At 38.3% G+C, this 17,146-nt stretch overlaps 1 protein-coding gene across 1 annotated transcript; it reads right to left on the reverse strand.

Moving 5' to 3' along the window:
- Positions 1-1,054: 1,054 nt before the first annotated feature.
- Positions 1,055-5,678, reverse strand: LOC117314804. The gene is made up of 2 exons (XM_033868908.1): positions 5,271-5,678; positions 1,055-1,322 (listed from the first exon to the last, which is right to left on the reverse strand). The coding sequence occupies exons 1-2, from the start codon at positions 5,658-5,660 to the stop codon at positions 1,293-1,295; spliced, it is 420 nt and encodes a 139-aa protein (XP_033724799.1). The 5' UTR covers positions 5,661-5,678; the 3' UTR covers positions 1,055-1,292.
- Positions 5,679-17,146: the final 11,468 nt, after the last annotated feature.

Here is a 17,146-nt window from a genome sequence, read left to right on the forward strand (position 1 = left end):
ATATCAACGCAATCGAAATGTATTCAAATACGACATTATTACCAAAATACAACATTTATTTATTGTTTTTATTTTTATTTTTTTCTTCTGTTTCCCCATGAGTGAATTACGATATCGATACACACTGATAAAGGCAATGTTGTTTTGCTAGATAATGAACATACCGATTCTGAATATTTAGTACGGCAGTTGTATTCATCATTTGGTATACATTGTATTATAATGTATCCATTAAGCAAATCATTTTCAAAAGTAATTACGCAAATCTCAAAATGTCACGTAGCGATTTATTTTCGTGGAATAGAAGATCAACAGGACATCGACTTATCTTCATTCTATCATTATTTACCACAAAATGAAGCGATTCTCATTAAACGCATTTAACGAAGATTAATTGGAATACTCAAATTTTACAAAAGGAAAGCAGATATCATAAATCAGCTTACATTGATCCATGGTGAATAATGTTTAACCAACTAAACTAACAACAGGGTAATGTCAAAGCAGCCTCTAAACAGGAATCTTAAGTAGTAGATGAAATTGTGGATAAATTGATTACTGGGCCTCTCCCTCGTCTAGATATCCGAGGAGGTTAAATCAGGAACAATGAATGTGTTGACAGTGCGCCATTGTTTTATGCATACATAGCAAAATATTTCAAAAATATTTTATGAGCCTATATTTTTTAATATCCATAATGCAAGCATGTATATATTTACAATCTTCTAGCAACTCATAATGTGGCCGGGTAGGCTGTACTGCTGGTTGTCTTCGGCAGTTTACTTCTGTGCAGTAGCAATATATAAGGTCGACATTTGCCCTGTCACAAGCCGGAAAACACAAATATGAACTGTGTTGTATTGCTGTAACATAGATTCAACATAGACTGTTTTTCACGCAACAGCCATAATAGGGTTTTTGAGACATTCAATGCATTGTTCAGGTACGGATTTAAACGATGCACAACAGGTTAATTATGTTTTACTCGTATCAGGAAGACCAAGATCGTTAGTATACCAAACAATATCATTGTTATGTGCTAATACGACCGTCTCAAACGCACATAAATAATTTATCATCACAACACAAACACTTGTATGGGAGGAAGCCTCTGTAGTGAGCAAAGCACCATTTATTGTGGGAGATTTTTACAATTAAATCGACATGTGGATGCGAAACTCTGGGATTTAGGCAAAACAATTGGTCCATGGAATTAATCCGTCTCCTTCGAAGTCCCTCGACCTGTGTACACAATGCCTTCTAAGTAAAACATTTTTCACACCTGTCCAGTCTTAAGTCATCAGCGATTGTCGACAAATTACCTATAAGGTAAAAAGCGTAAAAGAAGAAAACCAAATAAAAAACATTTGTCTCGTCAAATTATTCGGGGGGGGGGGGGGGGGGGGGGGGTATGCGTGCTTGCTATAGTGACTACAAGGCTCGAATGGCGAGCCGGCCACGCGCACCTGAAAACACCTGTTAGGGCCACTAAAAGCACGTGCTCACGTGCAACACCATGCATACAATTATCAACCCGTCGCTCACGCATAACCCCGCCCTCCCCTACACGTGTACGTGTACCCATGATAAATACATTTATGTGCTAATTCGACCGTCTCAAACGCACATAAATAATTTATCATCACAACACAAACACTTGTATGGGAGGAAGCCTCTGTAGTGAGCAAAGGCTTCCTCGAATGAATAAAGAACGGGAAACAAGAAAATAATGTCGACATTTTAATTAATAAAATACAATCAGTTTTTAAATACCGAGATGTTGTGATACAGATAATAAATCATGAACTCTTTCACGCACATAGCCATCCTTTACTTTCTCACTTTTCCAACGGCCGTGCTTCTTAAACAGTCTGTCACTAACACCAGCTGCTGCAGCAGCAGTGGCTCCGCCTGACCTTAAACTATGGACACCAAATAGAGTTTTGTCCAGCCCCACAGCCTCCAAAGCTTCTAATAAGATCTCCCTAGCCCTTGTGTAAGAGAGTCTAACGTTCTTGGCACGTAACCTAAACTGTTTCTCCGATTTACATAAACACACCTGGGAAAAAATGTACAAATCGTTTGAGAAGTGTGAAAAGTTACCTTTAACAAGATATCTTTTTAGCATTTCGACAGGACACGTTTTATTATGGGTAGCTGCTATAACTACACTACTACCTGCATTAAATTTATCTGTCTTACTACGTGAAATAAAAATCACCATAAAGGAGTCCTCGAAACTAATGTCCGAATACTTAATATTTACAATTTCTGAGAACCGTAAAAAACCGGCAAAACCTACTAAACACATAGAGATAAGGCGGAGATCTTTTAGAGAAGCTTCGGCGTTCCCATATTTATCCACTAACTTATTTAATATCTCCGGTGTAATTGGTTCTTTTTTCTTGACAGGACAGCTTAGAATTCTTTTCCCGCTAAGTCTAACTGATTGAACCAAAAAGTCACTACATGGATCCTGAAAACCCGCAATTTTATGACACCACGAAAGCGAGAAAATAACTTCCTCGATTTTTGAAAAATGACATCCTGATTGAATGAGAGAAAATAGGTAAAGGGCAACGTAAAATTCGTTAGCAGGCATAACGGAAATTCCGTTAAAGGAATTGCACCATTTCCTCCAGTGTTCGAATCCGTACTTATATTTTTTAACTGTATTGACCGATTTGGAACTTAGAATATGTGAAGCTAAACCATCAGCTAGGCGTGATAACTTAGGATCACTTAAAGAAGGTCGATCTTTCCACCGCCCGATACAGAAAAGATCTGTAAACAAGAACAAAAGAACCAATTAAACCGTTTATCTTAAATCCGAATAGATGCACAAAACCATGTAAATATATATGCATGAATAAAGTTTCAAGCCAACCTCTCTGGCTTCAAGTCGATCTGTCTGGCTTAATTATATCAATGAGCCAACCTCCCTGGCTTAATTATATCGATGAGCCAACCTCCCTGGCTTAATTACATCGATGAGCCAACCTCCCTGGCTTAATTACATCAATGAGCCATCTTCCCTGGCTTAATTACATCGATGAGCCAACCTCCCTGGCTTAATTACATCAATGAGCCAACCTCTCTGGCTTAATTATATAACTCGGCTGAAATATCTGGCATAATATTAATGAGCCGACTTCTCTAGCTTACTAATTAAAAAACTGAGCCGAACACCCTGGCTTATACGTAAATAAAAAATTGAAAATTAGATAAACAAATAAGCGAAAGACTTGTTAATATACACTGTCTCGAAAACTTAGGCGAATGTCCAAAATCAATAGGTAGATTCAATCCTCACAGCTAGAAGTGATCCCCTGTAGTTATCTGGTGGAACACACAATTATCCACATTACTTAATAGAATGTCCTTAGTATTGTGGAATTCATAAATGTCTTTCACGTAAGGATGATAATTACCTTGCTTATCAAATAACGAAGACCAAAAGGGGGAGGAAGGCCAGTAAGGGGCTATGAGTGTACACTGGGCACGACAGAACACAGCATGCAGAATAGCACGCTTTATCAAATTAACGGGGGGGACTAACCAGTTATTTTCTCCGCCCCATGAGTGAGAAAAAGCATCGACACCCTCCGCTAAGGGATGAACAAATCTGGTATTGAATCTAGGAATCTTGGCGTTGTTACCGTTAGAAAATCTGTCCACGGAAAATGGACCCCACCATTCATTCAAAAAATTAAAAAAACTCCTGGGAGACGCCCCAATCATTTGAATCGTCGATTTTGCTGATAAAGTCAGCGACCGTGTTTTCGCTCCTAGGGATCCATTCAATAGAAAGAATTATCTGTTTTTCTGCGCAGATTTGAAAGATGTCTAACGCAAGTAATTGAAGTTCAACCACCTTACTACCGGCTTGCACGATCTGAACCGTGCTCTGGCTATCTGAATACCACTTAACACTGGAATTACTTAAAAAATTACTGTAACTTAAAAGAGCTAAATTGATAGCCTTCAATTCTCTCCAGGTGGAACTTTTAACGGCTTCATCTTCAGACCACATTTGATGAAAATCGAAATTCCCAGCCTGAACAATATGTGCCCCACAGGCAATGCTACTCGCGTCCGAATACACAATAGAAACCGGAAGCTTGTATTCGTACAACTTCTTAAAGTTTAACTTACGAATATTGTTTTTCCAGAACAAAATCTCGTGTAGAGCTAAACTATCCGATTCAATCAAAAACAGCTTATCCCACGAAGAACTACTCTGTATCAGCCCGTACAAAAATCTGGTCATTAATCTAGTAACATTACCGATGACTGGCGACATAGAGATGATACTACCAGTGAGCGAAGCTAACTTTCTACTTGTAACACGCGGTAAAGAGGTCCACAAAATATCTAACTCCAAGTAAATCGGTGATCCTTCGTTCTGGGACCGATAATGAAAACTCTTTAGAGTTCCATAGGAGGCCTAACCACTCTAATGACATAGTAGGTGTAAAAATGGACTTCTCTATATTGATAACAAAACCTGCTCTAATGAGACTGTCCTTCACAAAGGACCTGTCAGTCAGAGCCTGGGAGGCGCAATCTGCGCACCCCCACCCGTCATCCAGGTACACTACTATTTCTATCAAATTTTTTCTCCAATATTTAACCAGGGGTCTTAAGCACTTGGTGAAGATATATGGAGCACTAGACAAACCAAACGGGAGGACTGTGAAACAAAAATGCTTTCCTTTCCATGAAAACCCCAAAAATGTTTGGTGAGATTTACAGATATCTATGTGATGATAACCGGATTTAAGGTCGAACTTGTAAAGATAACTGTCTTTCTTAAAAAATTCGAGAGCGACCCTAAAATCTTCGAATTTAATTTTTTGCTTCCAGACATACATATTAGTATTACTTAAGTCAAGGATCAAACGCTTCTTACCACTCTTATTTACAGCTACTGAAAGGGGATTAACGACAAGTGGAGTAAAGGGAACTTGCACCGCGCAACCATTTTTGACCAATTCGCCTACTGCTTCAGATACAAAGTCGGAATGAATAAAGGATGACCTATTATTTCTAAATTCTGCCTTGTGAGGGGTAGATACAAAAGGAATAACATAACCATTTCGCAGGGTCTCGATAATGAAATCCGGAGCTTCTATATGCTCCCAAAAATTAATATGAGCTTTCAAACGACCTTTAACAGATTTGTCATTATGAAATGTTACATTTTCAAAAAATTCTGCGTGTTCAGAAAACTCATCAGCCCACAAAAATAAATGATCAAAATACTTAACATCAAAGTCATGATCACTTGGCTCCGGATCCTCCCTGTTGTGCTCCGGCGGCGAATCTAGGACCGGGCGCCGACCCTCCGTAGCTTGGGTATCCCGTCTGTCCGTATTGTCCATTGTTCCACGCGGGGCACTGTCTACCCCAGTGTCCCATGGCCCCGCACTTGAAGCATACGTCGTACGGGGAGGCCCTCCGAAAGGGCCGCCCCCCTCCGGTAGTACCTGAACCACCTCCTGACGAAACAGCGCCGAAGGGCTGGTCATTGACGACACCAGGGCGATAATGGCCACGCCCAACACCACCCGAATGGCCGCCCCTACCGGACACCCTTTTCTTGTAAGGTCTGGATTTCCTGACCGCTCTGGCCTCCGCTTGACGTAGTTTCTTGTCATCCTCGGAATCTGATGCTAAGTCGTCGGAGAGATACTCCTCAACTGTGCTCCAACCACCTGGAGATTTATCGGCAATCCTGATGAGTTTGTTACGTTTTCTAATCAAATCCCTGGCAGCGTTAATAGAGTCCAGCACAGACGAAAACTCACGACCACCTACGGCCCTTTCTGCCCTTTTTAAGGACAGGTCCAATTCCAGGTTAAACTCGAACTGTTTCCTGTTGCCGGTAAACTTGAAATTTACGGTTTCGTCTTTTATCTTTTTAGCGACATTTTCGGCTTTGGTTTCGTACTCTTCAGAAATTTCTCTCTTAAGCGTTCTAAACTGCTTATCGAAATAAGTCCTCATTAAATACAAGGAATCAGAATTAGAAACGTCTTGACCACCGGCTACCTGAGGTCCGTCAGGAGTAACATCTCCCTGTCCATCTTGCGATACAGTATTAGGACGATCCTCTAAAGATTTCTCGGACATATTATGTATGCGTGCTTGCTATAGTGACTACAAGGCTCGAATGGCGAGCCGGCCACGCGCACCTGAAAACACCTGTTAGGGCCACTAAAAGCATGTGCTCACGTGCAACACCATGCATACAATTATCAACCCGTCGCTCACGCATAACCCCGCCCTCCCCTACACGTGTACGTGTACCCATGATAAATACATTTAGAGGTTGTCACCCCCGAAGCGAAGAGAACGAAGTGAAAATAAAAGATTGTCTATATACAGTGGAACTTCGTTAACTCGAACTCGGATAACTCGAATACCCCGCTTAACTCGAAGTACCTCGCCGGTCCCGGCCGAATTCTCTCTTTATCTTAGTAAAATAAAATCGGATAATTCGAATTCGGATAACTCGAAAAACTCGGATAATACGAAGTAAAAATTTGGTCCCAACAATAAAAATCCTACTTGAAATGTTCGAATAACTCGAAGTATAATTTTCGTCGATCGGTGGCAAACGCCGACATTTTTTAAGAGCTAAATTCCGTTTGTAATACTGAACATATCGGCACTACTAACCTACATGCTATTATAAATGTTTCATAAATTCATAAAAGAAATTGTCGGTTGAATCTTATAACAACAAGTCTTGGTGATAAAAAGTACTGCTTTACTTACATCAGGTAATTTCCCAAGGCGGTCGCCGATATCAGTACACACGATAGTCAACAACTCATCTACCCGTTCGCTCAAGCGGAACTAATCTCTGACACACCGGTAGATCTACCCGGCTGATGTTTTTACAGGTGTAGAAATGACACAGTCACGGCGCCTATTAAATCTTTAAACTGCTGAAACAATAGCGTAATTACTGCCGAGGTGTTCAGAGTACAACTGTAACGGTCAGTGCTGTCTATTAAATCGGATAAAACGCCAGCTCAGTTACAGTAACATTTTATACGCACATGCGCAGCCCAACTTCCGGTGCTAATACACATGGAAATGGCGTGGTTATCAATAAAAAGTAAGTAGGCCGATCAAACAGTATTTTATATATGTCCAATAAAAGGTTATGGTTCTGTTACGTTTTGTATGCAATCTGTGTTAAACTTAAACGGTTATTTGTTTTGACATTAATAACTTGTTATTTTGTCGAATTCCGTTTTATCGTTTACCTTTTGCAAACATGACTTGCACATCAGATCGTTATTGAAGTGACTAAGTGAAAGAAACTTTATCGTGACTGTATATCGGCAAAACTACACCAAATTACAAGTGACATAACGAAACATTACATATATATTTACATGTATTGACCAGTCTTCATGCTAAACTGATGAGCGACAGAGCGAAGTTATAATGATTATATAATGTTGACAAATATTGACCAAACTTTTCACCAAAAACGATAACTCGCTTAATTCGAACACTCGGATAACTCGAAGTTTTTTCGTGGTCCCGTCGACTTCGAGTTAACGAAGTTCCACTGTATGTGCTCTCGAATTTAATAATGCAGTGAACAAAACTAATGTTCTGATCTAAACAAAACATAATCGGACGAAAAGGTCAAATAGAAGAAAACATCAAGAGTCCTCCGCAAGTAAAGACAAAACCGATTATGACTCCGACAGTCCGCAGTCACAGGATACCTAGATACATTTGGGAGGAAAGAATAGATAAATGGTTGGAATATCAACAATCGTTGGAATGTCGGCAAAGAAGAAACCTTGATATTGTACGTACAATTTGATGAACGCTATGTCTGTTTAGTCTCGTGATTGAAAATTCGTTTATTTTCAAATAAACAATATCAAATTATATTTGTAATTGTTAACTTTTTGTTTTGATTGGTTTTGTTTTTGTTTTTTTTTTATGGGGGGGGGGGGGGGGGGGGGGCGCGTTGCACGCGCAAAATATGTTTAATATTTGACAGTATCACTGATGAGTCCTTGGGGAACAAATCAGAGGTGGACGTGGGTTTATTAATCATTGTAATTTTCTGGATTTAAATCACACATAAATGTGTAATTCACTTGTGGGTTTAGTCAATAGTATTTGTAATCTCCAGTTATTTGATTTCATTGTTTTATGACTAGTTTTTTTCGCATGAAAAGAACAAAATTATATACATACGTCATGGAGATGAAGTCAATGCCTACTTGGGAAATGACCCAGTGAATTATGAATTTATTACATACGTACGCTACACCGTAGCAAAATTGCATCGAAGTGTTCCCTTGTCATTTCGCCTAAACAATCACACCAAAAGCGGAGCGAGCAGGTGTGTGTAGGTCTGGTGATTAGATCAGGAAGGCTATGAAACATTGGCGATGACTTCTGTCGCAAGAGGTGTTGTTACTCTATAAATCAACACCCAAACCAATTACTGGTGTTTAATGCGGGAATGTTCTTTTCCGTGTCGTCATGGCAACAAGGCAGTCACATACACTACGATAAGCAAGCATGTATTAAATAGCATCGTTCTCAAAAAACCGATCTTTCCGTAATAGCAGCATTCCATAGGAGAAAACTGACTTATGCATGTGCAGTTGTAAATCATTTCCGTGTATAGAGAGCTTTTTTCTAGCCTATGCAATAGTGGCGTTATAATACCAATGAAGTGCGATCAAAGACATGTTCCCAATCATTGCGATTCGTTGTCATAACTTTGCAAAACATTAAACCTACATGATAACGCTTTCAACTATGTGAACTTGTTAAGTATTGTATTGTATCTTCGGTAAGTTCCTTTATTTAGGAGGTTTTGTTTATTTCCTTTTAAGGGTCTAACGTCCACGGAACAGACGGTGCCATATGACGGAGAGTGTCAAGGAGACACAAGGTAACCAATGACAGAAAGACAGAGTGCAAACGAAAGAACGGAAAAATTCCAGATCCAAGTATTGCGATTAGAGCAGAAAATCTATTGTTGGTCCCCTAAAACGAAGACATGAAGAAAATTTGCGATTTCCAGTGGCCTACAATAAATCACCTTCATCGATCAGCATGTAGTGGGATATAGCAGGCCGTACACTCAGAGCCTTCGATGTCCCCTGAATAGAAGACAAAGGAGAAATCACTCCCATCGAGCTGGTGGGCCTCACAATTAGTCGTCGCTTACGGCATGCTGTGAGATATAGACGATAGATTCTTTCACCGCTCCTGCAAGGGCTTAGTGGATGAGTCGTATTCTTGGTTTCTGTGCGAAATGATATCTGCTAAAACAATTTCAAATAACTATATAATTGCGGCTGAACCGATTGAATGAACATTTCTGTACGTTTGTATGTACGTATGTATACATGCATGTTTGAAGGTAGGAGCATGTAGGCGAGTACGAAAAGAAATAGTAATGAAAGTAAGCAATGGGCACGAAACATGTTGTGTATTGTATAAATTGTAAGAATTGTAAAGAGTCGAGATCACTATAGACGTCGGCTAGTTTTGTTTGGCTGATAGTCATAACCTCTTGGCTCGGAGTGCACAAAAAAATGCGACTGATTTTTCAAAGCAAAATCCCTCTTAAATATTTAAAACAAAAAGTATCTTTCCCTGAAGTGATTATGATTCGACTATTTTTGCGAACGTTATTATCTTTTGTTTGATTTAGCGTCTGAATTTTTTTCAATAGATCTCCATTTTCCCACACATTTCTTTGAAACCTTTTACACTTTATAATCAAGATAAATGGTTGTGTTTCCCTGAACGGCACTGTCATTTTACTGATGCAAACTGTATTACCGTTTGTTTTATTTGTAGTATTTGAATCTTGTCCGGAGATCTAGTTTTCAGCCGATTTCTTTGAAGCTAGGTAGGCTTTATAAGCAACATATCAAATTGTTTCTAATAGATTGAAGACTAACTCCTGACTACTTGCATTCCTCAAAATATTAAGATAAAAATCTCTCTTTGAAATAGGGATAACAAACTTCAACAAATACAAATGGAATCCCGTCGGACATATGGAGTTGTGTCAGTTTCAAAAGTTTTACAGGCCTATTTAGGGACCAGGGGAAACCTACATATAATATATGACAATGATTGATCCAAATCTTTTCCAGAAAAGGCGATAACAATGCAATAGCAAAACACTTGCCTTTCACCTAGACGGCCGGGGTTCGATTCCCCGATCGGACGTAAAACGGTGCGGGGTCACCTGTCCGACCACGTGGGTTTTCGCCGGGTACTCCGGTTTCCTCCCACAGTAAGACCCCTCGAGCGCTTCTATCCGGGCCAACAAGCGTGATTAATACAAGTCGATATAACTTGTTTCACAATTGTTATAAGATAAATAAAGTTTACATTTTGATGATGTGGGCTGAAAAGTCAGTCATGCCCATATTCTATACATATGTTCCGATTGCAAAGGATTGGATTCTGGTCAAAAGTTATGCACTCTTTCTTCCATAAAATAACCTCCGTCATTTTGGTCGAGCTTGCCCTTATCAATACACACGTCCCTTGAGTTAAGGGGTTGTATGGAATTGCTGGTCTGTAATCAAATATGACATAATATTGTAAAAATCAAAGAATATCCGTACCGGTTTGGTTTCTTTGTAATATGTTTGTCGAGAAAAGAAATCACATGGGATTCAACACGTATTAGCTGTGATGCATGCATTCTAGGTGACCGAACTGAAAAATAACGGCGACTAGCCCGATTTCGTTCTGGTATCTTCACAAAGTGAAGACGGTCTTTGTATCCTGTATCCAATTTTGACAGATGTCGTAAAATTATAGTCTTTTATGCTTCTACTTGTCGCACAAAATTTGAACCTCCCAAAATCCCGTCCCCATTGCATGATCGTGAGATGCAACACTATTTTGGATCTTACCTTTTCTCTTCTTTCTTAACAACTTTCTTCTTCCTAATGACTCACTTGACAATGCCTCATTTTGGACTTTAGTTGAGCGTTCGACCCTGTGAGGACGACTTGGGTTGCTACTCCTGCTTAGCGCTCAGCAGTTTGGGAGTGGGACGACTGGTTTGCCCGTTGTCAGTATAATGTTACCGGATGGGTATCTTCGTAGCACTACGGGTATTACAATGATTCAAACACAAATATACCACAGCCTCACAAAATACACCCGCATGCATCTCGCACATAGTGGGGGCTGTCCTTAAATGACCTTAGCTGCTGATAGGACGTTAAACAATACGAAACAAAACCAGTTTGGTCATAAATTGCTGGAGTTACCTACCGTGATATTGGAAGGGTAGTTTACAATTTTTCGGGGAAAAAAGTTTAACTTGATCGGCTTGATATGGTATCCATTATATCGTATCGGTCCCATTGTAGCCTGAAGTTGATTTTAGTTCTAAGGTATGATTACGAAACATGCATATAAATATTGTTTCTTTCGTTTGATTATCATTAGATTTAAAACCCGCCATTTGTAGTATCAGATATTGAAATGAGATTTCACATCCCTTGCCATGTTGTTGTGTAGCATAGCTTTAAGCGATACTGATGTCATATCAAAACAGTTATAGCGTATGACAAGTAATTTCCTAGAATTGGAGTTTAGTTTTAAATTTTTTACACCACTTATTGAATATGTTCTAGAGAACAAAACTCTAGGGGAAAGCATGGTTATCAACGGATATTGGATCTTTTAGATTCAAAAAATTGAAAACATATTTATGATGGTTTTATTTCTGTCGAATATTACTGCAATCCAAAACATTGACTAGATTTGTTCGTTTTATTCTATTGGTGTACTGCTTGGTTCCAAGTCTTCAACTGTAATAATGTTAAACCAAACAATTTTCCATTTTGTTTCTTTTCTGGTTAAGTTCGTATCTAGCCTATAAAACTACATAGAGCTCTTTCTTCGAATATACAACCTTAAATTAGATTTCATATATGGAGAAGAAAATGTCAAAAATGATTTTTGATTTCCTGCCAAAATGCCTCCAGCTAACATGCAGTACGGATGTTACGCCGGTAAACTAAAGTGCCCGTGTCAGAAGTTAAAAGGTTCCTTGGAGACGTTTATAAATAGCCATCATTTGATGACTACATAAGTTGTATCTGTGATGCGTTCAAACAAATGTACATGTACTTGGAGTAAGCTGATTGCTATAGAAATAATGCACTTATCTTATAGTTGAACAAATTAACCTATCGTGTGACTGCAGTTTTATAGTTTTAACTTTCTTGGCTAGTTACGGTGATTATATGATTTTCTACCATCCATCAATCTGACTTGAAAAATGTAGATTTTGCTGGACTCGATCACGTACAATTGGTTAAAAAAAGAGAAGTTGATACCGTCGTACAATCCAAATCGGAATTTTTCCTCAAAATCGATCAAACGAAGATGAAATAGATTTACATGGGGATCCTCAAAAACATACACGAAGATTAAGATTATGTATACCGGAAGGGTAAATGTCATATGTTTCCTTGATGACAGCCACGCAAATCAATGCTAAATCCAGGTGCCATACCCTTCAAATCCTTACACAGTACAACAGTGTACCATACCTAAACATCACAAGAGTAGATCCATTTCTTTCTGTTTTTCCAAATATTTTTCCTCTCAATTAAAAGGAGTTTGAATGATTCAGACAATTGATCTTTATTCAAGTGCAGTGTTTCAAATGTCTGTGCCCAACTAAAACATATCCAGTGTGTCTAAAGTATCTAAACATTGTCTACAGTATTTTGTGTTTTGCTAATATATAACACAACATTATAAGCTTCATTATTGTTGATACTGGCCTCGTGAAGAAAACCACTACTCGCATGGTTCACTCAACTGATGAAAGGGCTGGACATTTGCTTCCACTGGAATTTGGTCGAAGGTCATCGAAAAGTACTGGAATTGCAAGGAAACATTAATATACCTCATCCTCCCAAATTAAATCGATAGCGGACACCATGGATAGCATGGAGTTATATTGAAACTTATGTGCATGAGAATAGTTAATATCTTTCCAATGACAAATGTTTTAATATTATCATGTTTTTCTGTTCAACAAAGAAACAAATTTTAAAAAAAAATGAATAAATTTCCATTTGCTGAGGTTAATTTAATTGTTATACATATTAAATGAAAAAGTTTTAAAAAAAATGTATTTGTTGTTGTTTTATTGAAATTTTGATTAAAACATTCAGTGTCGAAGTATACGATAAATAGAATCAAACATGGTAAAATCCATATGACATGCCATCTCTGACCTTATATCAGACCTATGATAGTGCGGATCTGACGGGAAGAAATCTGGAGATATCTGGAGAAAAGACCTAAATGGTTGGGAAAGTCGAATACGTGACCACCGGGCTACTCATTCCTACCTCCAACTATGTTGATTAATCAATGTATCAGCCATTAGTTAACAATGATATAAGTGTAATGAAATTACACTATGTAAATGACAACAATAGAAACACAGAAGTGACCTACGCAAGGGGAAATGTGTTATGAATAGTCTATCAAAAACGAAAGTGAAATCGATGTCACAAATAATTCAGGAAATTCCAAACTGTAGTGCAGATTCACTAAAATCTTATCTAGAAATAAAAAAGATATATAATTATAGTGCTATTGCACTTCCGTCTGGTTCCATTAAACTGACAATGGGCTAACATGATTAATATGACCGGGTGGAGTGTCCTGCTGGGATTCTACGGCAGCATGCGTTAATGAGGTATACTGTGTACCACTTTAAAGTCGACAACACTTCTGCGCTATCAAAAATCGACAATTACAAATAAACCACAGCATTTTGATATATTTTTATATCATTGAACGACCTTTCAGCAGCTGTAGTAATTTAAAGAAAGCATCCACTGTGAGATAGCTGCACTTTTGTGCAAGTCTGCACTTTTGTGCAAGTCTGTTTTGATATGTCTTTGTGATAGCACGGAACCGATATCAGCTAACAGAAGAGACAAAATAATATCCAAGATTTAGTCGTTCCTTACTAATCACGCAATGGTGATTCAACACTTACGGCCGACCTGCAGTGCAAAACAATTTTCTTCTTCCTGATGTCTGTCTTCCTTGATACTGTCTCACTTTTGGTCTTTAGTTTATTTAACGTTCTCCCTTGAGAGGAAGGCTTTGGGTTTAGTTCCCTGGCTATACCTGAGTCCATAAAATGGTAGTTGCTTAGTGCTCAGAACTTTTTGTAATTTGGACGACTGGTTCGTCTGTTGCTCGTGTAATGTGACTGAGTGGTGTGTACTGCTGGCTGTATGTTTCATAGAGATAGTACAAGGTCCGCGACATGTCCGGGAGAACACACCGCAGCCTCCTAGAACACGTTCACTCACAATCACCACGTGTATGCATCTTCCATACAGGGGAAGCCGCCCTTAAGGTTCAATGCCTATAGATCTCTGTTCTGGTGCTATTCAAGAGAAGTAAGTTGACCAATTGTTAGTATGTAGTACTTGACCAATTATTAGTATGCAGTACTTGACCAATTGTTAGCATGCAGTACTTGACCAATTGCTAGTATGCAGTACTTGACCAATTATTAGTATGCAGTATTTGACCAATTGTTAGCATGCAGTACTTGACCAATTGCGTAGAATGCTGAACTTGACCAATTGTTAGTATGCAGTACTTGACCAATTGCTAGTATGCAGTACTTGACCAATTGTTAGCATGCAGTACTTGTCCAATTGTTAGTATGCCATATTTGTAATATCATCCACAGCCGCCATTTGCATTTCAAGGCCAAAAGAGAATCTATGTATGTTCTTTCATAAAGTTAAATCCGGTCAAATAAAAGCTGCTATACACACTTCTTGTCCTAAGAGCATGGTTATTTTGTGCAATATACGTGATGCACATTAGTTTACAGTGTTTTCCTGAAACTTGTATTTTACGCATGCCTTGCCGAAATTAACAGGCAGCTTTACAAATTGAATGTCAACAGCAAAACCCATTGGTTAGTCATGATACATACTAACAATTGATCAAATTACGTATGTTGCATTGCACCAGAGCACTGATTTACAGGCTTGTTAAATATCACTCAACTTGCTATTTTTATAAACCTGAAATTACTATAACTGTTTGATGTTAGACAATACTTAACCAAACTGAATCACTGAAGTATATTGACAAAGGGCGGCAGTAGGACACAATGACTAAGATTTCAATTCCTTTTAAGTTGAACTTCAATTTGTATTTGCTAATCTTATATAGACCAGTGGGGTGGCGAAGACAGACTGACGGCAACACAATGTTGATGGATTAAATTCAGTAGAACACCATCAGACTTCTGGCTGTTTTCGTGACTAGGGGTAATCTGTCCTTCAAACTGTCTAGGTAATAAATAAAGCATACATCATTTTAATTGCCGAAAGCAATCGATAAATCACACTTTGTTGTCCAATATAGGTACAGTATATGAACGGAAGATAGAAGGAGACTTTCCCAGTAGATTAATAAAAGTTAAACTTATTATCAATAATATCTGAAAAACGTGAGCATATGTGCTGTTATATTAGAATTGCGTGTCCGAATGGATTTAGGCAGTTGCTGCAATAGTTTAGGTAACGGATACTGAAAATATCGGAATAGCTTTGAATTACCAAGAGAAAAGAAGATTTTTTTTGTAATTTTATTATAGCATTATTTTTTCAATCAAAATCTTCGTCTGACAATAAGCAGTAATAAATACTGTTTGTAAAAGAAATATATTCGATAGTATACTCCAGTGTGACAGCACTATAAAGTCGGCATCAGTTTCACGCTATCACAAAGAGACCAGACACGAACAAACCACAAAACACTCACACGGACTCACCACACCAATGCATCTGGCACACGGTGGAAACCGTCCCTTAATGACTGTATCTGTTTAAAGGACGTTAAAAATATATCTTTTACATTATAAAAAAAAAAAGATCCAGAAAGTGTGTCAAACTATTGCGCATACAGGTTGCGTGCAGTTGTGCACCATTTTCCCTTTTGCAAACCTGGAACCTTACTATCGAAATAAATCAGCCGTTTTATACTTTAATGGTAAGTTATTATGCCACAGTGTATAAATATATCAGTAAATTACCTCCAGACATTCACCGGGCAGGTTTGTTTTTACGATAACAATTGCCTTTTTAATTTTGATGTCTTCCACGTTTTAACAACAAACACATTAGTTGGGAATATAAAGATGGTCTCCTTCATGTTTACGTACATCCATCATTTTAAGCATTTTCCGCTCCACAGCTCCAAAATTATTCAATATAATTAATTATTTAACTGAAACTTATTTATCATAATCAAACAAGGACATTTTATTTTGTAGTTGTTTTGTTTTGTTTTGTTTTTTTGTTTTTTTTTTGTTGTTTCTTTTTTTGGGGGGGGGGGGGGGGAATTCGCTTAGAATAATTTACAGTTATTGTGGAAATAAATACACTAGTTGATTATTACATGATTTTAAGTCTCCGTCGCATACGGACAATCAACTCGGGGTCAAAATCAAAACGCCACCATCGCAGATACTGCATCCGTCATCCATGTAAATTCGTCCTTATCGATTTTTATATTATTATCCCATGATCAGCTAGAGTCCCTTTAAGGCGGAGGCGTGGTATCAGGTGGCTATCTCTCTGAACAATATGTTGTGTATCATTTGCGCTTGTGTCCATCATGACTCCGTGTTGCTCTTAACATATTTTAGATATTAATTTACCTTCCTTTTTTCCTTAATTAGACAGAATGTTAGCATTGCTGACCAAATGGTGCATTCTCATAGATAAACAAACTGGCGTTACTTAAGGTCACAAGACTACGAACTGGCCCTCCTTTAGATCAAATGACCAAGTGAGGTCAATTTCAGTAATTGATGTGTGAAACACCATGTGGGGTTTGAAACTGTGTCAGCGTTAACCGTTTTGTTCCCTCTCTGTAGGCGTCTAAGTGTTCTGGTTAAATATGGTTGGTGGATATTAATATACACGCCGTGTTTATATAGGAAATTCGGAGTATATGTGTTATGTGTTGGTAGTTAATCAATAGGCATGGAATTGTTTACAGGCACGTGCAAATTATTGTAATCAGAAATGCACTTCAA

The sequence above is a fragment of the Pecten maximus genome, chromosome 16 (assembly GCF_902652985.1).
Source record: "Pecten maximus chromosome 16, xPecMax1.1, whole genome shotgun sequence".
Taxonomy (NCBI): domain Eukaryota; kingdom Metazoa; phylum Mollusca; class Bivalvia; order Pectinida; family Pectinidae; genus Pecten; species Pecten maximus.